The 27,799-nt window shown below is 40.4% G+C and overlaps 1 protein-coding gene across 2 annotated transcripts in view; it reads right to left on the reverse strand.

Annotated features, from left to right (window-relative positions):
* Positions 1-27,799, reverse strand: part of LOC126424814 (molybdenum cofactor biosynthesis protein 1) — a 134,035-nt gene that overhangs the window by 57,112 nt on the left and 49,124 nt on the right. For both annotated transcript variants that reach the window (XM_050087606.1, XM_050087607.1), the window contains exons 6-7: positions 21,201-21,346; positions 9,362-9,447 (exon numbers count right to left, since the gene is read on the reverse strand). In XM_050087606.1, coding sequence (XP_049943563.1) covers positions 9,362-9,447; positions 21,201-21,346 — 232 coding nt within the window. The remainder of the gene's footprint in view (positions 1-9,361; positions 9,448-21,200; positions 21,347-27,799) is intronic.

Raw genomic sequence — 27,799 nt, forward strand, 5'->3', positions numbered from 1 at the left:
GAGTAGTCAGCGTCACACTTGAACTGTCTGCTGTTGCCAAACTCCACCAAAATTGGCCAGTCACTTCCAATTCCTGGTTCAGCATTCTTTCTTGATGTATTTGTATCCCTAATTACGAGCCCGACACTTTTATTATGTATTTCATGACACGCGATAACTACACCAAAAACAACACACATTAACAATTCTAATGAAAGACACACATTTCATTCATAGCACTAACCAAACACTACCAAATAACTCAGCACAAGGTGTAATTCAGTATCATACATATAATTATCATATTCACAGAGATCGTCTTACATTAGATAAGCTTTTCACTACACTGCGTGAAACTGAAATTTTTAAGGTTGCAATTCATAGTTGCAACTGGGTCACTACATTCACATATATAAATACTTCATGCAGTGCTGTGGCATAGCACAATGGTTGGCAGATTAATCTAATGTGTAGCATGTTGTAGGTTTGAATCTCATCAATGTAGCAAAATTTTTATTTCTAAATCTAACCAAAAGAGTGTGATTATTATTTTCATTCAATTAATTGGATTAAACGTATTTTTTTATTTTTAATACTTTGCTGCATCATTTTTCATCATTGTTTTGACTGTTCTATTTGGTCTTATTTTTCTTCCTGTCATTATTTCTTCATTTGGAATCTGCCTCAGTCATCTATAATCCAAGACCAAGTGCCCACACGGACTGTTCACTGGTTTCTAACATGGCAGCATGTGCAGCTAGTGTAAGGATAGTTACAGGTAACAAATGACAGGGAGAAATTTCAATTTGCTTTCAGCCCTGAAACTGAGTTTTTGTTGTCTCGAGTTTACCCTTAAGGGTTAGCTTTAATCACCATGAACAAAGTGATCATGATATTAGTACTGCTGCAGACTGCTGACCACAATTTTCTCGGCTGGGTTAGGGGACAAGTTTACAGTCAGGGATACAAAACGAGTCGTCTGCCCCAGTTCAGTCACTGGTCACTTTTAATCAATAGTTGACAGAGTATCCAACATTTCTGACATACCTTGCACCAGCCACTAGAAAAATTGCTCTGTGTTAAACATTTAACATAATTTGTGAAGTGAACCGCTTGTTTGTTGTCACCTGTAACCAAACGGTAGCTGGTAGCCAATGTGGCAACATTGTTGCAGCAAGTGATTGATGTCAACTATCAAGTAATTTTATTCAGACTATTGTAGTGAGACAGGGTACCTTCTGCCATGCACCATATGGTGGCTAGTGGAGTATGTATGTAGATGTGGAATCAGTCTTTCCTTCTCATCCTATCTGGAAAGTCTCCCCTGATCTGCAGTTCTGGGTAACTTTCTCAAAATCTACCCTTTTTCCTAGACCTATCCTTCACCCCTCTTCCTTCCACTTCAACCCTTCTGCCTGAAGAATGAGCTACTGGCTCTGAAAGCTTGCCTAATTATAATCTTCTTTTATGTGTGTGTTCTGCCGCCACTTAGCGAGTAGATTGTTTATCTATCCAATTCAATTATCATGTAATCAAAAGCTGCATTTAACACACCAAGTCTCTTTTACCAATCATTTTTAATATGTCCTACAGAATGTACTGTCTATCCTGTCCTTTTTTGAGATTACTGTTTTGTTGTACTTTTCTACAGGCATCATCTTACTTATTAGGAGTCAGTTCCTTCATAGTCAACAGTTAAGGAATGGGTGGCTGAATACATATGTGGCATATGTCTCTGTAAGATGACTCATGAACAACTTCCTAGAATTACAATCAAATATGAAAATGCTGAGAAAGAACACAGTGTGATATTGCAAGATCAGTAATTAAAAAGATGTGCAAAACAGTTGATGCCATGGCCATACCAGAAAGTGAGTGGCATGTCTGTTGAAGCCTGACTACAACCTAATGTGAAAAACAATTTGGGACAATCTGACACACAACTGATTCTATGCACCAATCTGTTCCCGTGGATGAGAGATGACCGAAATGAAACAGCAGTTGCACAAAAATAGCCAAGGTGACTTCATCGGAGAGAAAAAGTGGTCATTGTTTTCTAGGATGCAAAAGGGATTTGTATTTTAGATTAGCTTGCAAGACTGAAACAATACCTCACAAATACTAAGCAAGTATTCTGACTCAACTGGATGAAAAAACATGGAGCCAAGACCCAGGGGGGAAAAAAAAGTTTATCGTCAGTGAAATGCATATGGTCACAAAGGCACTTTCACAATAGGAAAACTGGGAGTTTCAAGTGTGAAGTCTTCAAATATCTATTCCATTCTCCAATTTTTTCACATTCTGACTTTAGCTGCTTCTTCTTTTCTTTTTGTGTGAATGATTCACTTAAGACTACATGCGTCACAGCTCAAAACCGTTTTGTGAGTCAACAACTGGATATGTTTTCACTGCTCTGTCTCTTGTAACTCCGTTGGACATGGAGGTAGCAAATGAGGATGTAGGATGTCCATGACATACTGCTGTGCTGTCAGAGTGACCTGAAGTCATATCCGATGCTGCCCCACACGCCCTCTCCCTATGTCGTTATCATACTCACTGACAACTGTCATCCCGGGTCTTGCAGAATGTGACTCATTGCTGATCACACGACAGGTGCAGGTGTGAAAGGGTTACAATGTGCTCGGCGTACATTATAGCAATTCTCCCATGGGCTAGTCAGACACGGTCAACCAGAAGCTTGCTGACACGCCGCCCTTACGTTCCCAAGCAGTCCAACATGGGGCCACTACCACATCTGAATGTCTCACAAACCTGCATATTGCATAATTCAATCAGCCTGGCAAATGGAGACACACAATTAGGCCCCTTCAAATTTTGTTAGGTGCTGATAATGCTGACTCACAGAAGTACAGGGCATCTGTGTCCTTCACAGGGATCACTCAACATCTTACACTCTTCACATCTCTTATAGCTCCATTTCAGAGAGTTGCAACTCTCATAATTTACCACTGGTATGCACACTCATGAAACTACATTGCTTCAGGGAGCTTCCCTTTTTTTTCTTCAAGCAGTTTAGTTCTTTGAATCCTTTATTTTTCTTGTAGCCCAGAATAATTATTTTATTGTGTAGCAAACTTACAGACTAGCATTCTGATCTGAGCTGTCAGAGTTGGTGGTCATGTGTGTGTGAGGTGTGCTTGCTTGTGTGAATGAATGGTGTGTATTTCTATTTCTTTTTCTGATGAAGGTTGTGGCCAAAAGCTTGTGTGTAAGTGTCTTAACTGTGCCTGTCTGCATTTTAATGTGCCATCTTTATGGTAATTAGCACTATCTTTTCCTACACTGCTGATATTCCAACCTGGAGTTTCCATTGTTTGAACTTACAGACTACTGTTTTATGTTGCAGTGCACTTCTACAAGTGTAATACACAAATTTTGCCTTAGGAAAGAGTCACAATAACATCCATGTCTACCGTTTGCTATTTTTTACGAAATAGCATGTCACACTCGAAGTTTAACTTAGCCAATGAAATAAGTTTGAAGATTTATTGTGTGTAAAAGACACGAGGTCCCACTGTGTGGGAAATGTGGGAAGTTCTGTGCAGAGACAGAGTTATCCACAGACGCGGTAAGTCTGGGGAGCGGTACGGGTGTTAAAACATCGCCACCTGCTGGGATGAGGGGCCACTTACTCTGTGGAGGCACTGTGCCAGCAACGAGCTCGACCCATTGATTAGCACCACAGATGACAATGAGCAACCAGCTGCTTCTCTGTGCAGAGATATAAAATTTATCGATTTTGGACGTCGGGTGACAATCTGTCACATGGAGAACAATGTTTACTCTGGCAATTTTAACACTAATCTAGTGTTCTGCAACATATTAATGTGAAATGTTGTCTATGATGTTGAGGAGTGTAAGTTAAACTGATATCTGAGAATTTGTTGTTTTTGTGGCATTACCTGGAAAATGGCCTCTCTTGCAGCTCCAAGCATAAATGTCAAGTGAAGAAGAATAATTAGCACAGCACACTGGAACCGAGTAGGGATCCGGTTTACTGCTCGGCCACTAAATTAGCATATCGTCAGTACACCAGAAGAGACGCTGTACACACTTGCATATACTACATACACAAGTACAAGCATCGATCAAGCTACTGTGAAACTGCACTCTGTGTGCCTCATCACTACATCAGAATACTGTAAATGTGGTGATTCCAATTTCTTAAGGTCACTTCCTGTTTGTTTTCATCAGTTGGATCTTATTTTTCAAGTATGTGGGAATCCAATGAGCTGCCTGTTTGGATACATTCTTTCTGTATGTCCCACAAGTTGGATTCTTTGGAGACACATTGTAACAAGAGTTTTTAGGAATTTGCCTGGAGATTTCACACTGGGTTCTGTGTGATGTATTCCATCTTTTATTCTTGGACCTAAGATTTTTACTACAATTTTACATTCTTCTAATTCAGTTTGCTGTTTTCATGTCTTGCGTTGGACAAAGAGTCTCTCTCATGCATAAAGAGATTCTAATTTGATCACTGTTGTACAATGTTAGATTTTAGAGTTCCAGGAAAAATACTTTTTGTTAACTGAGAGACAGTTTGTATTTTCTGAAGTCTGGATTCTACGGCCTTCTTTTCATTATGATGTTCAGTGGTCTTCTTCACCTAATTATTTAAACTCTTTAACACCGAATACTATGTCGTTGCCTATATAAGTTCACCCAGTGCCATTTTGGTATCAGCCAAGAATTTTTTCTCCAGGTGAAATTAGTAGTCCAATTTTCCTAGCTTGCTCCCATAATATTTCAAATTGCTTTAGCACATCAGTGATGTTTTTGTCAATTAGTATTATGTCATCGGTATAGGTTACACAATATAATTCTATCTTTAAGTTTACATTCTAGTCAGTGTAATAGTGCACCTGCTCTTCTCCATTATCTTACAATTTTCTTAGGGGCATAGTTGAATAGCAATGTGATATGCCATCCCATTTTCATATTCTTATGTCTCTCTTAAATTACACTACTTGAAAAAAAGTGAGACACTCAGAAGGTGGGGAGAAAACGAATTGAAACATAGCGAATTTAGAGGGTATGTGATGTTATTTCAGTGATTACAAAACAGAGTCAAATTTACACAGAACTTATCAGTCTGAGCCCACTTATCAATACAGCATTGCATCCTGTCTGGCCTGCACAGTGCGGGAGGATGTCGTAAAGCTGCTGCATACCCCCCTGAGAAAGGTGATCCACAACTGTTGTAACTGGACATTAAAATCATGGATACAGGCAGTGGGATGGAGTTGACGTCCATGTTGGTCCCATAATGTTCTATCGGGGACAGATATGGGGATTTTGCTGGCCACAGGAGTATATCAACATCACGCAGACAATTTAAAGAGACACATACTACATGTGGACAAGCACTGGCCTGTTGAAAAATAGCACCACAATACTATTACATACTGCTGTACCATCAGAGTTCCCTTGGCCATTACAAGCCGTGACCTGAAGTCATACCCAATGGCTCCCCACACCATGGGACTCCTTTGTGACCCCCCCCCCCCCCCAAATGTGGAAGAATGGGACCTCTCCCCATCTCCCCGGGTCACTGTCAAACTTCTCCACGATAGTCATTTGGAGCAGTGCAGGACTGGGACTCATTAGTGAACATAATGTGACGCCATTCATTAGCAGTCCGTTCTTCTCGATCATGGCACCACTTCACATGCCGTCATTTGCTTGGGTGTTAATGGCAGCCTATGCGCAGGACGGCAATTCCATAGTCTGGCTGCTCCTAGCTTTATGACACAGCATGTTGCAAGGAGTCTATTACAATGAATTCCTGTTTATCAGAAATGATCGGGATGGTGGCCGGTTCCGATAACGAAAATTTCAGATAAATCAAAGACCCCCTGTTTTCACATGTGAACACTCCAAATTGCGTCAATATTGCGAAATACGATCGTAAAATGTGCGTAGGGTATGTAAAATGTTACTGATATGGTTGCAAATAACCCTGCACTTTTTTACTGAAAAAATTGTGTTGACATGTTAAAAAGGCACCAAACTATGATTGAAAACTCAAAGTTTTTAAATGCTGTATAACAAAGCTCGTTTATTTTGCATTCTTACAGAAAAAAATCTTCCTTATTTGGCAGCAGGAAAAAACAGGAGTTTTAATTTTATTACCTACTCTTTTGAATAAAAAATAAACTACTGAACAAAATTATGAAACAAATCTAGAGATTACTCAAAGGAACGAAAAGTCTGTCTAGAGGAACTTTCAAGAAAAGTAAAAAAAAAAAAAACTTTTTAAGTTATGGACATAGAAGTTCTAGGATGCTTCATTAGAGTTTATTTTTTGGTAACGAAGTCACGAATGTCTTTTTTTTTGTTGTTTTGCTTGAGAAACTATTGCTGCAACAATACATCTGCGACGTTGAAAACAAACTATTTCAGGATAAATCGTCTCCTCCTGTTGGCTGATGTACTCCAGGGCAGTTTGGATCAGTTCGTAACAGAATGTGTGAGGAATATTTTTCTCTGATTCATCATCAGAAACATAGTCTTCTGACGCTTTATGATCGGTCACAATTTGGACGATTTCATCCTCAGTCACATGAAAAAATGCCATTTTCCATCCACTCTTCAACGTCTTCGAAGTGTGTGTCTTTACAACCAGCTTCTCCAGTAAATTCACCAAAATTATGTCAGCTTGAGTTTCGGTGTTGCCTCCTCCCTCCCACCACTTAGGTTGCCTTACGATCTAAGAGTTTTTTCCAAGACCTAACAAGAGGAACTGGAGGAATTAGATTCCAAGCTTCAGCAATCAATGAATGACACTTAAAACATCAATTTTTTTTAAGAGCTTCCACAAAATCATCTGCAGCATCAATCACACCTATTAAGTATTCCAGCATCTTGCGTCTGTAATGTTTTTCCATCGCCTCAAGAATACCTTGGTCCATCGGTTGACATAGAGATGTGACATTTTTTGGGAGAAATACAACTTTGATATCCCCATCTTGCAGATCACCTGGGTGAGAAGGAGCATTGTCCACAAGAAGTAGCGCTTTTCAAGGAAGTCCATTTCCTTCCATGTAATTTACTACAGCTGGAACAAACTCTGCCTGGAACCACTCTCTGAAGATGGCACTGTTCATACATGCCTTAAGACTGATTCATGTACCTCAGTGGCAAAGGTGGTTGGTTGGTGTCTAAATGCTCTTGGTGTTTTGGATTTGCCAATTAAAGTAAGACACAGTTTATGATGGCCAGTGGCGTTACTGCAAGCAAGGACAGTAAATCTTTCTTTGATTTTTTTGTATCTGGAAGCCATTTTTTCTTCTTTAGAGGCAAGGGTTTTCGTTGGCAACATTTTGTAATTCAACCCAGTTTCATCACATTTGTAAAGTTGATTGCCAGTATAAGCTCCTTTGTCAATGATTGTGTGCAGTTTCTTCTTAAAATCAGTGTAGCAGCTTCATCCCAAGATAATGATTTGGCACTGATGGCAATTTCATGAATGCCATGCCACTTCTTGAAACGATCCTGCCGGCCATTACTTCCGAGGAATTCTTGCTTCTTTCCTTCAATCAGCTCATCCGCTCATTTTGACAAAGTAGAGGACCTGGAACTGGCACACCTTTGGCTCTTATTTATTCGTGCCACAAAAATAATGCCTCTTCTAACTGAGGATGTGCACCTTTTCTCATTGTTTTTCAATATTTCACTGCACTGCCCAATGCTTGGATGGAACAAAATTTTTCAATTCCTGATCGATTTGTCTTCCGATCAGTAATTGTACTCCTACTCTGCAGCAACTTTTGTGGGTAGCTCACCAGCATCAATTCTCTGCAAAGTGTGAAGCTTTTTTTCCAACAAGATCACATTCATTTTATGTTTCGTGCCCGTAGTCACGTTCAGTGTTCTTTTTACAGACACTCGACTGAGTCCTTTATGGTTTTTGGCCCCTTTTATCTCTGGACACTTTAAGGCACATAGTGGGAGCACAAAACCTCAAATCAGAAACACACAGATGCACAACTTGATAACACTCGAGATGCACTAGACAAACTTTTGACTTTTGAAACCAGGCTGTGGCAGCCATCAAATGAAAGCATTCGATACATCTATGCCATTTCCTCTGTTCTACCCAAGCCCACGTGGCGACACAATAGGGTGTTGTACGTTCACTGTTAAACACTCAGCTTTGATGTACCGACAACAAGTGGAAAGTGTTAGGCGGCGCACTCTAATTGTCGGTTTCGACAGGGCTACGTTGCGCTGCATAGAACAATACTGTATGTACTGTACTTCCAAGGAGTTCCAATAGATGGCAGTGGCATGAAATCATGCAATACGAATAAGAAACACACTAGAGCTTCAACCAACACACGCACGAATTGATGATACTTGGACTTTTGACACGCACCAGCGCACTGATTAGCAGTAGATTGCCAAAAAACACCAGCAAATGCTTGGCTCCAGGTGCACGCAAATTGAAACTTGTCAAGTGTCAGTCTAGCTAGCCAAAAGTGTAGCTGCACGAGAGTTTACTGTACTTATTCTCAGATGGCAGTCACAGATGTGAACAGGTTACAATGTACTCAGTACACTACACAGTGATGCTCCCTTGTAGTGGTCTGATGTAGTCAACTGGAACATTGATGATGAGTATGCCCTTACTTTCCAACATCAAGCCACTGTCAGATCCAAATACTCCAAAAATACAGATGTTGCAAGGTTTAACCAGGCGACCAAATGGACATCCACAATGAGGTTTCTTTCAAACTCTCATCAGATAATGCTGTCTCACACCAATATGCAGCACCTTCATATCCTCCAGAGTGATGATTCAACATCTGACGCTATTCGCATCCCTTATATACCACACGATGCTTGCTAAACAGCAATAAAAACAAAGAACACCAATGAATAATGAAGGAAAAGACAGACTGTTGCTTACCATAAGGAAGATACCTTAGGCTGCAGATGGGCAGAATTAAAAGACACTTACATAAAGCTTTCAGCCACAGCCTTCATCAGTAAGTAGTAATCTGTCTTTTCCAACATTGTTGACATTCCTACTGGAATTTCCATTGTTTCAAGGACACTGATGAAAAAAAGATTTGTTGCTGGAAAACTTCTGAAGTCCAATAAAGGAGTTACAACAGCCATATATGGTTATCTGGTGGACCTTGCAGAACCAAATTCTAGGGCTGAAATTTACTGTTGACCAATGGGCATTAATCAGAATGAATACTAAATAAAAAATTAAATTCAATTTTACACAAAAAACACAGGTTCTATCACTGTTGTTTTTCGTTCTATTTTGCTCTTATGTTTGCTATGACTTGTTAAGCAGAAATTTTCTTTCTATCTATAGAGTTACATTTGCTGTAATGTATCTTACCTGCATGTTGTTTCTTCTTTCTTCTCACTGCTGCCCCAATCATGGCAAGCAAGTCATCCTCACTGCATTTGCTTCGTATTGCATCTCTGAAACAACAGTTAAAACACCTGTTAAACAGTACCAGACAATTACCACACAGTGAAATGTTGGTACACTAAAAAGGAAGAAAAACTTTGCAGAAATCTTCAACAGTAATCTTGTAGTCTGCAGTAGGCAACAGCAGGATAACAAACCCACTGGACAAGAATGGGAAAGTCATGATAGAAGTTACTTTTATTTTTATAAATAAACAGGTATCTTACACAAATGCTCAAGAGTATACATAGGATCTCGGGCTGAGGAGGTGGAGCAGAAACTGACATTAGTTTTGTTGAAGAGGGAGTAGTGGAACACAGCACAATTTCTTGCAAAATGAAGCCAAATTTATTGATAAACTGTTAATTAATTGCCAAGCTCACTAAAGTGACCATTTTACAACAGGTACTTACTGCTTGGAGTATATGTGAATTTTCAGGCTTGCCTGATAGATCTGTTGCAAAAACACTTTGGGTTCCCCACGAGATAACATTATGCAAGTCCCTCCCTCAATATTTCAGTGACACAACTTTTTGGCATCTTCAGGTGGTGGTGATTTCCACCATCACTGCTGCAAGATGCAACTGGCAATTTCCACATGACAGCTTTGAAATTTATCATGTGGATGACTATGACCATCATATTTAGAATTCAGATGATTTCATAGAATACCTGAAGATGCTTAAACTAGAACTTTCAGATCTTTTAGTTAGCTCAAATGTTATATCATTACTTACAAAAGTGCCCCTGCAGCCCTCATTAGAGGTTATTAGCAGCAAGTTTGAGAAAGAAATTGTGGTGCTGTTTAAACATGTGCATACCTCATCCTATTTCTTATGAAACACCAACTACTTTGATCAAGTGGACAGTGTTCCCATGGGAGATCCTCTATTTCCCTTAGTAAATATCCAACATTCCTCCTCCTGGCAGAATGCTGAAGAGACATTTGTGGTGTGGCCCACATAATACAGACACTACCTATGTTCCTGCAGCATTTGCACTCACTCCATCTGAATATTCAGTTCTCTGTGGAAGTGCAAAAAGATAGCAGCTTACCATTCCTGGATGTCACGGTTAGAAGAAAAGCTGACAGAACACTGGGGCATAGTCTCTACTGCAAACTGATACACACAGAGTTATATTTGCGGTCCAAAAGTTGCCATCACCCTGCACAATGTGGTAGTGTCTTACACTCCCTGGCACATAGAGCACACGTGATCTCAGATACCGACAGTCTGCCTGGTGAACTGTAACACCTAAGAACAGTGTTCCAGCAGAATGTTTATTCTTGTAAACAGATTTGCAATGTGTTATGAGCAAAGCAAGTTCAGTGTAGGGATGTAAATGAAGATACTTAGACAAGCACTGCAAATGGCTTTCTTTCCATATTTCAGTGGCATGTTTTCAAAAAGAGAAAGAATCGCTAACAGAAACAGAATCAAGCGTGTTTTTCGTCTACCAGCGAAACTAAGGAATTGTTTGTGTTCAGTTAAAGACAGTCTTGACCTTAGAAAACACAGATAATATATAAGATCTGATGCCATTATGGGAAATCTTATATAGGGCAGACACCTCACATTGTGCAAGAACACTGTGTTCAACAGCGCTGACAAAAATGCCACCCAGTAAATTAGTGGTAGCAGAGCACTGCCTGAATACAGGGCACCACACGTTTCCCAAGAGGACTGAAATTTTATCCTCAGCATCATCACTCTAGGATTGTGTTTTTAAGAATGAGGCATGTATCCATACGGTGGGCAATCTTACCAACAAGAATATGGAATTTTGACTAAGCACTGCCCAGAATCCAGCACTGACTGCCATGAAATTAAAACAGTAGAAACCAGATCCTCCGATGTATGACCTGATGCAGCACCTTGCAGAGAGTTAATTCAGCTTTTAACCACACGAGTGTCCAGAAGTGCAGTCATTGCCCACAACACATAAGCAGAAGGCTACTATGAATGGCATTTCCATCCAACTGGGAGTGCCTGTCCACACATTCATACTCCTGCTTCTAGCCTGACAAATTTCATTTCTGCTGTGTGAATATCACCAGTCACATCTTGCAGCAGTGATGACAGGACCCACCACTACCTGAAGATGACGAACAGTTGTATTGGTGAAATATTGTGAGGCTTGCACAAAGTTATTCAGTGGCAAACCTGAGAAGATTTGTATACATTATTTTTCTGTGACGCAGGTAATGTGCAGCAAAATGTGATAACTTTCTGCATTTGCCTTTTTGTACATTTCAAAATACCCCAAAAATTGATGAGAAACACTGAACATATGACGTAACCAGATGACATACCCCACAGCATGTGCAGCAGTCGGGGTTGAGTGTAAAGAAATGATTGAGCAGTGCAATACTTTCATTTGAGCAAACAGAGCAAATTTCGAAAACATTTTGTAAATATGATCTGTTGTAAATGTAGATGTTACAAAATTATTGTCCCCGCTGTAATCAAGCAAAAGCAGTTCTGATTTTGTGTTTTTTGCTTCTGTCCCTTCTCTTTTTGTTTACAGACATTAGTTAGTAAAGAAAACATAGGTCATTTAATGGCAATGATGCTATTCTGAAGTTTATACTCATCTACTTGTTATGCAATATGGTAGGTTTTCATTGTACTGTACTTTGCAATAAATCAAGGAAACTGCAAGACCGGTAAATAAAATAATAAACCTCAATATAAATACATAATTGTTTAACACAATGAAAAAATACTGCCTTCCGGATGCAAGACTCAAATCCTGAACGCCATCACTAAAGTCGCACACGTGTGTCCGTAGCCACAATGATATGAATACTTGACTTGGGTTGGGATGATCAAGTGTGACAGACCGAGAGGCTCAACCACTGCAAGCATGGCAAGGTACATCATCTGGTGACATTTGTCATTCACTTTTGACACATTTCCCAACATTTGTATCATATCCAACATTTGCAATCCCATGTGTCTTGTATTAAATTACTTGTCTCAGGGTTATCTACAGTGCTTTGGAGGTTTTTAAATGTTAATATGCATCACCCTGTGTGTGTGTGTGTGTGTGTGTGTGTGTGTGTGTGTGTGTGTGTGTGTGTTTATATATATGAAACAAATACTAACAAAGAGATAGAGGGCCTGGCCAGTACTTACCTCAGCTCAGTACAGCCAATAGATACACAAAACAGAACAGAAAATTGACGTATCCTAGCTTTCGGAACTTCGTTCCTTCATCAGGGAGGAGAGAGGGGAAAAAAGGGGAAGAAGGGAAAGTGGATTCAGTTATTCACAACCCAGGTTATGAAGCAACAGGGGAAAGGTAAACATGGAGGGTAGCAAAGATGGAGGCATGGATGTCAGAGGGAAGCCAAAGATATTCTACTGTAAGTACTGTGCCAGCTTCAAACCAAGGAGGATGAATACAGAAGTAAAGAGGTACATAGTATAAAGATAAACGCAACTATGTAGGATGAAAAGACGCATGAATGGCTAAAGAGGAAAGGGAAAGAGGAGAAGACTAAAGAGTAAATGGGAGTGAGGTTGGTTAATGTAAGTTCAGTCCAGGGGGATGGCGGGATGAAAGGATGTGTTGGAGTGCAAGTTCCCATCTCCGCAGTTCCAAGGGACTGGTGTTGGGTGGGAGAAGCCAAATGGCACATATGGTTCCTAGGTCCCTAGAATTATGTTGGAGGGCATGCTCCGCTACTGGGTATTGGACATCTCCTAGGCAGACAGTTCGTCTGTGCCCATTCATGTGCTCAGCCAGTTTAGTTGTCGTCATACCAATGTAAAAGGCTGTGCAGTGCAGGCATGTCAGCTGATAAATGACGTGTTGTCTCACATGTGGCCCTGCCTTGAGTTGTGTATGTTTTACCAGTAGCGGGGCTGGAGTAGTTGGTTGTGGGGGGATGCATGGGGCAGGTTTTGCATCGGGGTCGGTTACAGGGGTAGGAACCGCTGGGTAGAGAAGGTGGTCTGGGAATATTGTAGGGTTTGACAAGGATGTTACGGAGGTTAGGGGGACGACAAAAGGCAACTCTGGGTGGTGTGGGGAGAATATTGTCAAGGGATGATCTCATTTCAGGGCTTGACTTGAGAAAGTCATATCCCTGGCGGAGTAATTAGTTGATGTATTCGAGGCCAGGATAATATTGGGTGACAAGGGGGATGCTTCTGTGTGGTCTGGGGGTAGTAACATTGTTGTTGGGTGGGGAGGAATGTATTGCTTGGGAGATCAGTTTGTGGACAAGGTCTGCAGGGTAGTTGTGGGAGAGGAAAGCACTGATATATAATATAATACAGGGAAACATTCCAAATGGGAAAAATATATCTAAAAACAAAGATGATGTAACTTACCAAACGAAAGCATTGGTATGTTGATAGACACACAAACAAACACACACACAAAATTCAAGCTTTCGCAACCCACGGTTGCTTCATCAGGAAAGAGGGAAGGAGAGGGAAAGACGAAAAGATGTGGGTTTTAAGGGAGAGGGTAAGGAGTCATTCCAATCCTAGGAGCGGAAAGACTTACCTTAGGGGGGAAAAAGGACAGGTGTACACACACACACACACACACACACACACACACACACATCCATCCGCACATATACAGACACAAGCAGGGTATATGTGCGGATGGATGTGTGTGTGTGTGTGTGTGTGTGTGTGTGTGTGTGTGTGTGTGTGTGTGTGTGGCATACTGATCTGTACTATGCAGCCTTCAAATGGAAGTTTTTTGATCACTCCTTATTTTGCACCCTGCCACCTTGGCAATATGTACCGCAAATCATCAGACAGACGACCTTCCTGCATGCTTCGAGCATCCACTGGTGCTGTTCCGAACCAATGCTAATCTTTGTAGCTGCGACGAGCAGTGTGCAGAGTGCATCTTTGTATCCCACAAAGAGGTGACAGTTCCCAGTGGCATGAATGGTTACTGTTTATTGACTGTCACTGAGTTGGTAAGTCATTTGCTACATTGTGGCCCACCTGTTCGCTGCTAAAGCCATGCTAGTCAGTGGTAACCCCTGTCAATGATATCCTGCTGCCCATAGCAGCTCATTCTGCTGATTGTGGTAGTATTTTCCTTTTGAATAAATCTGCTCACAGTACACCTTTGACACTGTGGTACAAGAAAGCCCAATGACTACACACCCTTATAGAATAAGTGTCTCGAGCCATGGGTACCCACGATATGGCAGTGATAAAATCACCCTGTGATCAACTGTCACACTGCAGCTGTAAGCTGCACCTCCTTTTTCAGAATACTCAGGTTTATTAATTTGAAGTAAATCAGATCTTTTGAAGGAAGATTTAACAAAAAGAGCACATCCAGGAAAGGATGAAACCATGTCTAATTAACTGGCACACAAAATTAATAATTAGTGCTGACAAAGATCCTCTGCAATAAAAAATAATGTCCACTGTCTTCATGTATTAGTCTTCAAGTGACAGAATATATGTAACTGTGTCCTTCTTATTTACACTGATTAAACAATGGAAATTCCAGGTAGGAATATCAACAGTGCAGGGAAAGATAGATCACTATTTACCGTAAAGAAAACAAAGTTGCACACAGGCACAACACACAAGCAAGCGCACACGCGTGCACGCACGCACGCACGCACGCACGCACGCACACAGAGAGAGAAAAAAAAAACTGCCAAGTCCAGCAGCTAGGGGCAAGCTGCTGGAGTTGGCAGTCGTGTGTGTGTGACATGTGCTTGCCTGTGTGTATGAATGTGTGTGTTTCTCTCTATCTCTTTTGCTGATGAAGGCTGTGGCCAAAAGCTTTGTGTAAGTGCCTTTTTAATTGTGCCTGTCTACAATGTAACATGTCTCCTTTACAGTAAGCAGCAATCTATCTTTTCCTATATTTTTCATTTACACAGATGTAATTAACAAATCAGAGTCTATTTATTCCAGAGAAGTGACAGTTTGTTCATGACAGTTCAGCACAAATCTGATTTTTTATATATAGCAAGGCTACCTATAAATTATTCTGTGTGCCAGTGTTCATGCTGACTATAGGGATTCACACTGATCATGTGTAATTTGACATCTGGTCCTGTAAACTTACTTCTGCTCAACGTGAAAAATTCTCCAATTCACATTTTGTAATTAACCTTAATATATCAAATAATGCACCCTTCGATATAACTGCTTATTGTCCACTTCCCATCACTCTATTCCCAATGTCAACCCAGCTGACCTCTACTTCTAATCCAAAAACCATGATTGACTCAATGTTTGCTATTGCAAGCTATTGCTATTGCAACACAAAAGTGCCAGAGGCACCAGTAATGATATATAATTAAAAATACTAGAAAGTAAGGCTCACCGGTTAGTACATGCTAAGACAAACACTACAAGTGTCTAAGACACTGCGCTCTCACACAACAAGTACGAGGTCTGAATACATTCCAGTTATGATACACTAAACTGTTTCATTCACAGTGGCAATATACATACTCTCTCCCCAATAAACAGAATAGTTATAACTCAATTGTTCACAAGTGTATATTATGACTCTTGCCACAGCTATGCAGTCAGTATGCCACAGGCGTGTCATAGAAAGGGATCAGGTTCAATTCCTTGTAGAGCCGGGAAATTCTGCTTGGTGGACAGACTGGAATAGGGTACACTCTGCTTGTAGTTCCAGCTGAGGAGCTACTCAAGTGAGAAGTAGTGTCTTCAACTTCTGGAAGTTGATAACAGCCTGGAGAGTTGTATACTGACCTCCTAACTCTCCATAGATATATAGTAGAGGACATCTCTCGAAGAGCACTGCATGGTCTTCTGGGCCCAATGCAGAGTTCCTTTATCAATGTATATTGTATATCACCACTTGTACACACTCATCAGCACAGTACCATATTATCTCTTCACGTGGCAAACTTTTTATTTCCTTGTTTCCAGATCAACATTTTTCCTCTTCCTCTTCTTCTTCTTCTTCTTTTTTTTTTTTTCATTACTTATACCACACATATTCCACACGGTTTATGCTCACTCCTTCAATGATACTGCCCATCCTTCTCTAGTGTGCGAGTTGTCCCTGCTTTCCTGCGTGTTTGTTGGTTTAAACACCCTTGTTTCAAAAGAGAGTGACAGCTTAGATACAGTCTTGGCAACATTTTGTATTTTTATTTAGCAATTATTGTTTGGGCCTTATAGGCGAATGTCACAAGATATTGTCAACCACTGCATTCACTAGATTGGAATGGGGTTCATGGTAACTTATCAATTCATTTTTTAAGTTGCTGTTATCTTTTTCATCGTATCTTGGACTAGTTTTTCCATACTCCCACTCTATTTTACGTAGTCAAACAGTTATCTGCCCTTGCAAACTTGCTCCTTTACTACCAAGTTAACTAATACTGGGCAGCCTAACAGAAGTTCCAATATCCAGTCTTTCACCACAATTCACCTACACACACTTTTCACTCACTGATTTTCTTTTTTCAATGTCATAAATATTTTGCTTTCACAGACTGCTGTGCTTTGAACATAAAATTGTAGGAACATCTGCCTCACATGTCAGTTTTTTTTTAATTTATTAAAGAATATGTTCCTTGCTTATTCCTATCTGCCTGATACATTTCCATTCTAACTTTTATTTTGTTTTGATCCATTTCTTTTTTCTTTGATAGACAAGTCAAACAACAATGGCAATATGTTGCAGCCCTGTGTTTCACCCTACTTAATATGAACTTACTTTTCTTAGCTTCCAATTTTATTAGTCATTTGGTTTTTAAGATACTTAAATTAATTGTTTGACCCTGTATTTTTATATCTTATTTTACCTTGTCCTGAAACAAACTTATCACCAAGTATCTTGCAGTTTTTTTCCTATTATTAATCTCTTAGTCTAGACATCAATTTAAAAGTGTCAGTTGTTGGTCTCATTGTCTAATAATTTGTACATTTATACACATGAAGTTCCAATTTTTATTTGGAACATATAGACTCTGATAATCATGAATCACAGTTCAAATGGCTCTGGGCACTATGGGACTTAACATCTGAGCCAAGGCAGGATTCAAACCTGCAACCGTAGCAGTCGAGTGGTTCTGGACTGAAGCGCCTAGAACCACTCGGCAACTGTGGCTGGCGAATCATAGTTACCATCACATGGACAGAAATACTGTGTTAACTTTATTACAACCTAGGGACATAGCTAAAAATGTCTTTACATAATTTCCAGTCCTGATTACTTTTCTTTAATTTAATCTCACAAATAGGTTAGTGTAACATGATGTTGACAGAGGCAAATTATCATCATCAGTTATCTGCTATATTAGCAGGTCCTTTGCCTCTCCATTTCCTGCGATCCATTGCTTCCTTCTTAAGGCTGCTGTATGTTGTACTGTCCATCATGTCATCCAGTATCTGGAATCTCTTCCTTCCTCGCTTCCTTTTCCCTTCTACATAACCTTCTAAAACTGTTTTTATCAGTCCGTCATTCTTTCTTAATATATGCCCAATCCAATTTCTTTTTCTTCTCTTTATTACATCTAGTAACTTCCTTTTCTCTCCCACTCTTCTCAGTACCTCTTCATTTTTTACTCTGTCCATCCAGCTTATTCCTTCCATCTTCCGCCATGTACAGATCTCAAAAGCCTCCAGCCTTTCTCTGTCTTTTTTCCTCATAGTCCATGTTTCAGCGCCATATAGAAGAACACTCCATACAAGACATTTTATGAGTCTCTTTCTGAGTTCTCTGTCCATACCGCTGCAGAAGATTCTCCTTTTCTTATAAAACACCTCTTTTGCCATTGCTATCCTTGTTTTAATTTCTGTGGTGCACTTCCAGTCAGTGTCTATCCTGCTTCCAAGATACTTAAAATTTTGCACCTGTTCTAGTGTTTCTCCATTCAGCACAATTTTTATTTCCTTATTTCCTCCTATTGCCAATACTTTTGTTTTATTTGTGTTAATTTTCATTCCATATTTTTTTCCGTTAGTTGTAATGGTGTCCACCAAACCCTGTAATTCTTTTTCCCCTGTGGCTAGAAGGACCATGTCATCAGCAAATCTCAAGCACCCTACTCTTCTTCCTCCAATTTCTACTCCTTTGTCATCTAATGAGCATTGGTCAATCATATTTTCCAAGTACAGGTTGAAAAGAGTAGGTGATAAACAGCATCCTTGTCTTACTCCTTTCCCTAGTCTGATCCAGTTTGTACTTTCTCCTCTCACTTTAACTGAAACTTTTTGATTAAGGTACAATGAGTTTATAAGTCTTCTGGTTTTCCAGTCCACTCTCTTTTCCCTCATAATAGTCGCCAGCTTGTCCCAAACCACATTGTCAAATGCCTTTTCTAAATCGATGAAGCACATATATAGGTCTCTTCCTTTTTCAATAAACCTTTCTCCCAAGATTCGTAGGAGCCCTATTGCATCTCTGGTGCCCGTATTCCGTCTAAAGCCAAACTGCTCCTCGCCGAGATTCTCCTCTATTACTTTTTCAAGTCTTTTATTAATTATTCTTAACATCACTTTGGCTGCATGTGAAATGAGGCTGATTGTCCTGTGCTTGCTGCATTTCTTGGTTCCTTGTTTTTTCGGTAATGGAATCATTACTGTTGTCAAAAAGTCCTCAGGCCATTCACCACTGTCATATATTTTATTACATAACCTCAATATTTCTCTTATTCCATTGTGGTTCAAGCATTTTAGTATTTCTCCCGGTATTGTATCTGTACCTACTGCTTTGCCATTTTTCATTGCAGCAATGGCAGACTTTACTTCTTCCATTATGATGGTCGGTCCTTTCTCTTCATCACTTACACTGTTGTGTGATTCAAGTTCCAGAGTTTCCGGTTTGCTATTTGTGTCATATAGCTGTTTTATATATTCTTCCCATCTCTGGAGGACATCGTCACGATCTTTATACACTACCTCTTCGTCTTTACTCAAAATTTCCATAGTAGCACTTCCTGCTCTGTTTTGTTCCCATGTCATAGTCTTTACTCTGTTGTATAGCAAGTCGTATCTTCCCTTCCTGTCCAGTTCTTCAATTTCATCACATTCCTCTTTTAGCCATTTTTTCCTAGCCTGCTCTGTTTCTCTTCGCAGTTCGTTATTTAACCTTCGGTATATCTTTCTTGCATCTTCAGTGTTCTTGTTTTTCAATTTTCTTCTCTCCTCCATCTTGGAAATCATTTCTTGTGTGACCCGTGGTTTTTTTTACCTTTTCCCTTTTGCATATCCTATATTTTGCTGTCCTGCTTTAATGATTCCTTCTTTCAGCATATTCCAGTACTCGTTGGCATTATCAGGTGCTTCTTTGTCTCGTAATGTGTTTAGAAAGTCCCGAGACAGCATTTCTGCAATTTGTTCTTTGTTGGACCTTATCTTCTCTAGATCCCATTTCTTCACCATTGTCGCCTTTTTCAGTTTTTTCATTCTTATTTCTATTTCTGCCATAAGTAAGTTGTGGTCACTATTAATATCTGCACCTGGTAATGTGTGCACCTTCTTGATTCCATTCCTGTATCTTTCTTCTACCAGTATAAAATCGATTTGGTTTCTATATTTATCCCCTGGTGATTTCCAAGTGTAGAGCCTCTTCTTATGGTTCTTGAACCATGTGTTTGCCACTATCAGCTGCCTTTCCCTGCAGAAGTCACTTAACCATTCACCTCTGTCATTTCTCTTTCCAAGACCATGACTGCCTACTATGTTTCCCTCTTTTCCTTCTCCCACAATGGCGTTCCAGTCTCCCATTACTATTTTGCAGCATTTTTTATTTTTGTCCATTATTCTCTCTATTACATTGTATGTTTCCTCTACAATTTGGTCATCATGTTCTGAAGTTGGCATATACACCTGGACAATCAGTAAATCTTTTTGTGCTCCTTTCAGCCTTACACCAATAACCCGGTCATTTGCATAGTCTACATATTCCACACATTTAGCCAATTCCTTTGTCATAATCATTCCTACTCCATTAATTCCTTTTACTTCTCCTCCTGAGTAGTAGAATACATATTCATCTGACTGCAACTCTCCATGTCCATTCCATCTTACCTCAGCAACTCCTACGAGGTCCATATGAATCTTTTCCATCTCTCTTTTAAGGTTTTCTAGTTTTCCTGCTTGTAGCAGAGTTCTGACATTCCAGGTACCAATTCTCGTTTTGATTTTTTGCCTCCTTTCAAGTTGTCCCCCCTGGAGATCCAAATGGGGGACTATTTTACCTCCGGACACTGATTTAACATGAGAGGAAGCAATTTTTTGTGTATAAAATGGAGACGGCATTATGCAGGGAAGATAATCTGCGGTGGTATTCCGTTGCCTTCCGCAGTTAGGCCAATTATATACACTCACAAATTATATATACTCACAAATTATTTAGCTAGAGGTATCTGGTTTGTATGTCTGGGAGGGAGGAGGGTGCAAGCTGAAAACTTCAAGAAAAGATTACTCATTTCATACCTGCTGGATTTAACTGCAGTTTATCTCTTCCATATACCAACAACATACCTAATGTGCATGGCAAACAGTTTGAAAGTATTATTCTATACTCAGCATTTGGAACTATCAGTTCCTTCACGAGAGAGGAAAGAGGGATAAGTTTCTGAAGGTCTGAAAGGTCACTCGGACTCCACGACTAATGTGAGGACAAGAGGAACGAATGTGTCTATAAGAAGTTTTGTAATTTCACCTCCTGAAGGTAAAATACTGATCAGTCTGTCAGTCTTCTAGTAATTTTATGGTTTCCTCACATGAATTTTCGCTTTGACACGATTATTCTATGTTTCATCACTCACCTGAGAGATATCTCTGAATTCCCAAAGAGACACACCTTCAAATTGCCATCAGCTGTTATCCGTAAACGGTTGCACGTGCCACAGAAGTGTTCACTCATTGAGGTAATAAATCCCACACGTCCCTTGAAGCCTGGGACATGGTATGCCTGCAAAAAGAAATTGTAAGAAAATAGCTACTGCTGTTGTAAAAATACTATAAATGTGTTGCTCACCAAGTGAAGGAAGGAGAAAATGTGCATTAAAGGGAGTTTGAACGCCCTATCCTGACAATGTTAAATTTAGTGACTTAACTTCCCCGTATTTCAGGAACAACTGTAGCCACTGACAAGAAAATTTTACAGGACATTAAACTATATGTTCTGAGTCTTACAATAATTGCATTTCAGCCACTGCTTTTGGAAATACAATTTTTTAATTACACAGTTAAAATTTTGTGTAATTTTTTGTATGTTATTCTAAATAATTTTATTTATATATAACATTATGTTCTTCTTTTAGTTCAGAAGACTCAGGATACATATGTTATTGCTCCCTGAAAATTTGAATTCGCTACTCGAAGTAGTTTCTGAGATTTAGGGAAAAATGCTAGAGAAAATGTAAATTTTCAGGAAGAGTTTTTAAAGTTTTAATAGACTGTAACTAAATATATGCTTAACATTTTATTTTTAGTCACTCAGAAGCACCCTGCACCATACTGTATATCAGCCTCTTGATCTTTTTCCAAGTTTTTTCTTCTTTCTGGACTTCTTAGTGGCCAACTGTGCTGCATACTCTGCTTTACCAGTGCAAATCTTGTCCATCCATTCAAATTCTCTGATGCAGTTTGCTCCAGGATTAATTCCCATATGTTGTAGCACTTTCACGCTACTAATGTTGCCATCATTAAAAGCAATAACAGCATGACTGACCCCCACTTTAGTGTCTTCATTAGAATAAATAACATTTTTTGGTCTACATCTACATCTACATCCATACTCCTCAAGCCACTTGACGGTGTGTGACGGAGGGTACCTTGAGTACCTCTATTGGTTCTCCCTTCTATTCCAGTCTCGTATTGTTCGTGGAAAGAAGGATTGTCGGTATGCCTCTGTGCTGGCTCTAATCTCTCTCATTTTATCCTCATGGTCTCTTCGCGAGATATACGTAGGAGGGAGCAATATACTGCTTGACTCCTCGGTGAAGGTATGTTCACGAAACTTCAACAAAAGCCCGTACCAAGCTACTGAGCGTCTCTCCTGCAGAGTCTTCCACTGGAGTTTATCTAACATCTCCGTAACGCTTTCGCGATTACTAAATGACCCTATAACAAAGCATGCTGATCTCTGTTGGATCTTCTCTATCTCTTCTATCAACTCTATCTGGTACGGATCCCACACTGCTGAGCAGTATTCAAACAGTGGGCGAACAAGTGTACTGTAACCTAATTCCTTTGTTTTCGGATTGCATTTCCTTAGGATTCTTCCAATGAATCTCAGTCTGGCATCTGATTTACCGACGATCAACTTTATATGATCATTCCATTTTAAATCACTCCTAATGCATACTCCCAGATAATTTATGGAAACTGCTTCCAATTGCTGACCTGCTACATTGTAGCTAAATGATATGGGATCTTTCTTTCTATGTATTCACAGCACATTACACTTGTCTAAATTGAGATTCAATTGCCATTCCCTGCACCATGCATCAATTCGCTGCAGATCATCCTGCATTTCAGTACAATTTTCCATTGTTGCAACCTCTCGATATACCACAGCATCATCCGCAAAAAGCCTCAGTGAACTTACGATGTCATTCACAAGGTCATTTATGTATATTGTGAATAGCAACGGTCCTACGACACTCCCCTGCAGCACACCTGAAATCACTCTTACTTCGGAAGACTTCTCTCCATTGAGAATGACATGCTGCGTTCTGTTATCTAGGAACTCTTCAATCCAATCACATAATTGGTCTGATAGTCCATATGCTCTTACTTTGTTCATTAAACGATTGCAGGGAACTGTATCGAACGCCTTGCGGAAGTCAAGAAACACAGCATCTACCTGGGAACCCGTGTCTATGGCCCTCTGAGTCTCGTGGACGAATAGCGCGAGCTGGGTTTCACACCATCGTCTTTTTCGAAACCCATGCTGATTCCTACAGAGTAGATTTCTAGTTTACAGAAAAGTCATAATACTCGAACATAATACATGTTCTAAAATTCTACAACTGATCGACGTTAGAGATATAGGTCTATAGTTCTGCCCATCTGTTCAACGTCCCTCCTTGAAAACGGGGATGACCTGTGCCCTTTTCCAATCCTTTGGAACGCTACGCTCTTGTAGAGACCTACGGTACACTGCTGCAAGAAGGGGGGCAAGTTCCTTCGCGTACTCTGTGTAAAATTGACCTGGTATCCCATCAGGTCCAGCGGCCTTTCCTCTTTTGAGAGATTTTAATTGTTTCTCTATCCCTCTGTCATCTATTTCGATATCTACCATTTTGTCATCTGTGCGACAATCTAGAGAAGGAACTACAGTGCAGTCTTCCTCTGTGAAACAGCTTTGGAAAAAGACAATTAGTATTTCGGCCTTTAGTCTGTCATCCTCTGTTTCAGTACCTTTTTGGTCACAGAGTGTCTGGACATTTTGTTTTGATCCAACTACCGCTTTGACATAAGAGCAAAATTTCTTAGGATTTTCTGCCAAGTCAGTACATAGAACTTTACTTTCGAATTCATTGAACGCCTCTCGCATGGCCCTTCTCACATTACATTTCGCTTCGCGTAATTTTTGTTTGTCTGCAAGGTGTTGGCTATGTTTATGTTTGCCGTGAAGTTCCCTTTGCTTCCGCAGTTGTTTTCTAACTCGGTTGTTGTACCACGCTGGCTCTTTTCCATCTCTTACAATCTTGCTTGGCACATACTCGTCTAACGCATATTGTACGGTGGTTTTGAACTTTGTCCACTGATCTTCAACACTATCTGTACTTAAAACAAAACTTTTGTGTTGAGCCGTCAGGTACTCTGAAATCTGATTTTTGTCACTTTTGCTAACCAGAAAAATCTTTGTACCTTTTTTAATATTTCTATTTACGGCTGAAATCATTGATGCAGTAACCGCTTTATGATCGCTGATTCCCTGTTCTGCGTTAACTGTTTCAAATAGTTCGGGTCTATTTGTCACTAGAAGGTCTAATATGTTATCGCCACGAGTTGGTTCTCTGTTTAACTGCTCCACCCGTTATGAAAGTTTGAGTCTCCCAGTCTATATCCGGCAAATTAAAATCTCCACCCAGAACTATAACATGGTGGGCAAATCTACTCGAAATATTTTCTAAATTATCCTTCAGGTGCTCAGCCACAACAGCTGCTGAGACAGGGGGCCTATAGAGACATCCAATTACCATGTCTGACCCTGCTTTAACCGTGACCTTCACCCAAATTATTTCACATTTCGGATCTCCGTCAATTTCCTTCGATACTATTGCACCTCTTATCGCTATAAACATGCCTCCCCCTTCACTGTCCAGCCTGTCTCTGTGGTATACATTCCAATCTGAGTTTAGAATTTCATTACTGTTTACATCTGGTTTCAGCCAACTTTCTGTCCCTAGTACTATGTGGGCATTGTGACCGTTTCTTAATGAGAGCAGTTCTGGGACCTTTCTATAAACACTCCTGCAGTTTACTATTAGCACATTAATATTGTTATTCCCTGTTGCATTTTGTCTACTCCTACCTTGCCGCATCTCAGGAGGTGTCTTGTCGGGCGTAGGGAGGGAATTCTCTAACCTAAAAAACCCACATGTGCACTCCACACATACTCCACTACCCTTGTAGCCGCTTCCTGCATGTAGTGCACACCTGACCTATTCAGGGGGACCCTACATTTCTCCACCCGATAGCGGAGGTCGAGAAATTTGCACCCCAGATCCCCGCAGAATCGTCTGAGCCCCTGGTTTAAGCCTTCCACTCGGCTCCAAACCAGAGGACCACTATCGGTTCTGGGAACGATACTACAAATAGTTAGCTCAGATTCCACCCCGCGAGGCTTTCCGCCTTCACCAACTCCGCTAACCGCCTGTACGAACTGAGGATGACCTCTGAACCCAGACGGCAGGAGTCATTGGTGCCGACATGAGCAACAATTTGCAGTCGGGTGCACCCAGTGCTCTCTATCGCTGCCGGCAGGGCCTCCTACACATCTCGGATGAGACCCCCGGCAAGCAGACAGAGTGAACACTGACCTTCTGCCCCGACCTTTCCACTATTTCCCTAAGGGGCTCCATCACCTGCCTAACGTTGGAGCTCTCAATAACTAATAAACCCCCCCTCCCATGTGCCTGCTCGGACCTTGCTGAAGGAGTGGCCAGATGTCCACTCACAGGCAGAATGGGCGATGCCACACGGCCAGCCTCCACATTGACCCTCCGCCTCGTGCGCCGCGAACGCCGCTGAACCCGCCACTCCCCTTGGGAAGAGGGTGGCCCAACAGCGCCCGGTACCCGCAAAGATGTCTCGACAGCAGGGTCAGTGGGTGAAGCACGTAACACCTGGGGTGTACCATGCAACGCACCAGACTCCTCACTGCCGCTACACTCCGAGGCAGCAGCCTGAAGACGGCTAATCGTGGCCATCAACATGTTCAGCTGTTCGCGAACAGTGGCCAGCTCCTCCTGTGTCCGTACACAGCAGTCACACATCCTATCCATCCTAAGAAATCAATTTACTGTAGAGAGTTAATCAACTTATAACTAGACTGCTAATTCACTAAAGGCAGCTGATAGTTGACTAAACTGTGGTTACTAGACACTTCCTGTAGAAAACAATGAAAATAGCACTATCTGTCTCTGGACTGTATAACACTAGCACTACTGGCATTATGGCTGACTAAACGGACTCTCTCTGACTGTATTCAAAACAAACACGAAATCTATGGAACACTTTTACTAGCACTCGACAATTAAAGCTTCCTAAAAGCAAAAACACACGGAAGAAGAAGTGACAAGTAAGAAAAATAGAGTTAATACTTAAATTAGCGTAGCTCGCTGCACAGCAGACGTGACACAGATGGCAGTTACGACGACACTGACACTATAAGATTACTGAACGACTCATTGGGATTTTGAGTCTGACAATGCAGACACTTCTTCAATAATTCAGGATTGCTAGTTCTCTGTAAACAGGTTTTATGATATCCACAACTGCTGCTGGGATGGAATGTTTATGGCTGTATGACCTGTTTGAGTACTGGGCATTGCGGTAATTGCACCATGAACCAGATCCAGGAGGGCAAATATGGTGTACTGGTTTATCATCAGCTGACAGTCCCTGGAAGAAGGTAGCCCATACTGCCTGCTTCATTTTCAACAAATCCTCAGTATTATTTTTAATGGCAATCTCATAATACTGTTGTAGTTCATCAATCATTTTGTCTGTCAGCCTGCTTCTTATGTTCTTACCACCTGAAAGTTTCTTGTCTCTCAAACTTTGTTTCAACTTCCTCAATCTGGTACCCATCCTCTTCTGGACATGACCAACACATTCCAGTTCTGTGATAAGCTTCTCACCATAAGGCTGAGTGGCTACTACACTGTTATATGCATTTGAGTCTGCATAACCTAAGAACTTAGTGTAACACACTCCCCAGTATTACAGATCGACTATAAATTTCAACAGCTGCACAGGCCTCCATACGACTAGTTGTCCTTCATAATTTCTGTCACAGATATGCCCTTCTTCATTCCCTGATTTATACTTATAACAATGTTTGGTTAAAATCTGGAAATCTATTAGCTTTCCAGTATCCACACTGGTCACTGTAGCAACAGAATTCTTAGAACTGTAGCTGCACTTCTACCAAGTGCCCCAAAAGCTACTGATATGTCAATCATACCATCGTTTATTTCAGCAGCTTCATTTGCAGCACCCTTAATTGACTCACATGCAGCAGATTTCACAGCAGCTCCAATAAATCCTGCATACTTGTCAATTTTACAAAGTGGGCGTGGCATATACATCACTACACACATTGTTTCTGCTGCAGTGTGTCCTTTGCCAATAGCTCTCAATCCATAAAATCACCTAACAATTATTTCAAAATAATTATCTTTACACTTATCAGAATTCAAAAATGAATGAGTATATTTACAACTGGCAGAATTAATGATAAGTTTTCTGGCTAGTCCATTTGATACCTCAATGTCTTCATGTAAACTAACTGGCCCTGCACATACATACAGCACACACATTCACGTAACACCCCTGTTAGGATGTGTAAATGTATCAGAATATAACCTAACCTACCGTTTACATGACTTTTGTTTTGAGAAAACTGTGTTATCACTATGTTTTATTTTAATCTTCGAAGCACTAATGGGTGTTTCTCTAGATACTGATGAGTTTGCCAGTATTTCTGTAACTTCACACACCACATGCTGAACACAATGTTTCTCTTTATTCAAAAATTTATTACCATGAAACCCACATTTCTTAAAAACACTTCATTTTGGAGTCATACTTTTTGAGAGATTTACCAGTCTATTCGTCACTTTTCCTCAGGAAAACGTTAGCACTTCGATATGCAAAGCATGTTTATACTATGAAAAGATACGAT

Source organism: Schistocerca serialis, chromosome 10 (genome assembly GCF_023864345.2).
Source record: "Schistocerca serialis cubense isolate TAMUIC-IGC-003099 chromosome 10, iqSchSeri2.2, whole genome shotgun sequence".
NCBI lineage: Eukaryota > Metazoa > Arthropoda > Insecta > Orthoptera > Acrididae > Schistocerca > Schistocerca serialis.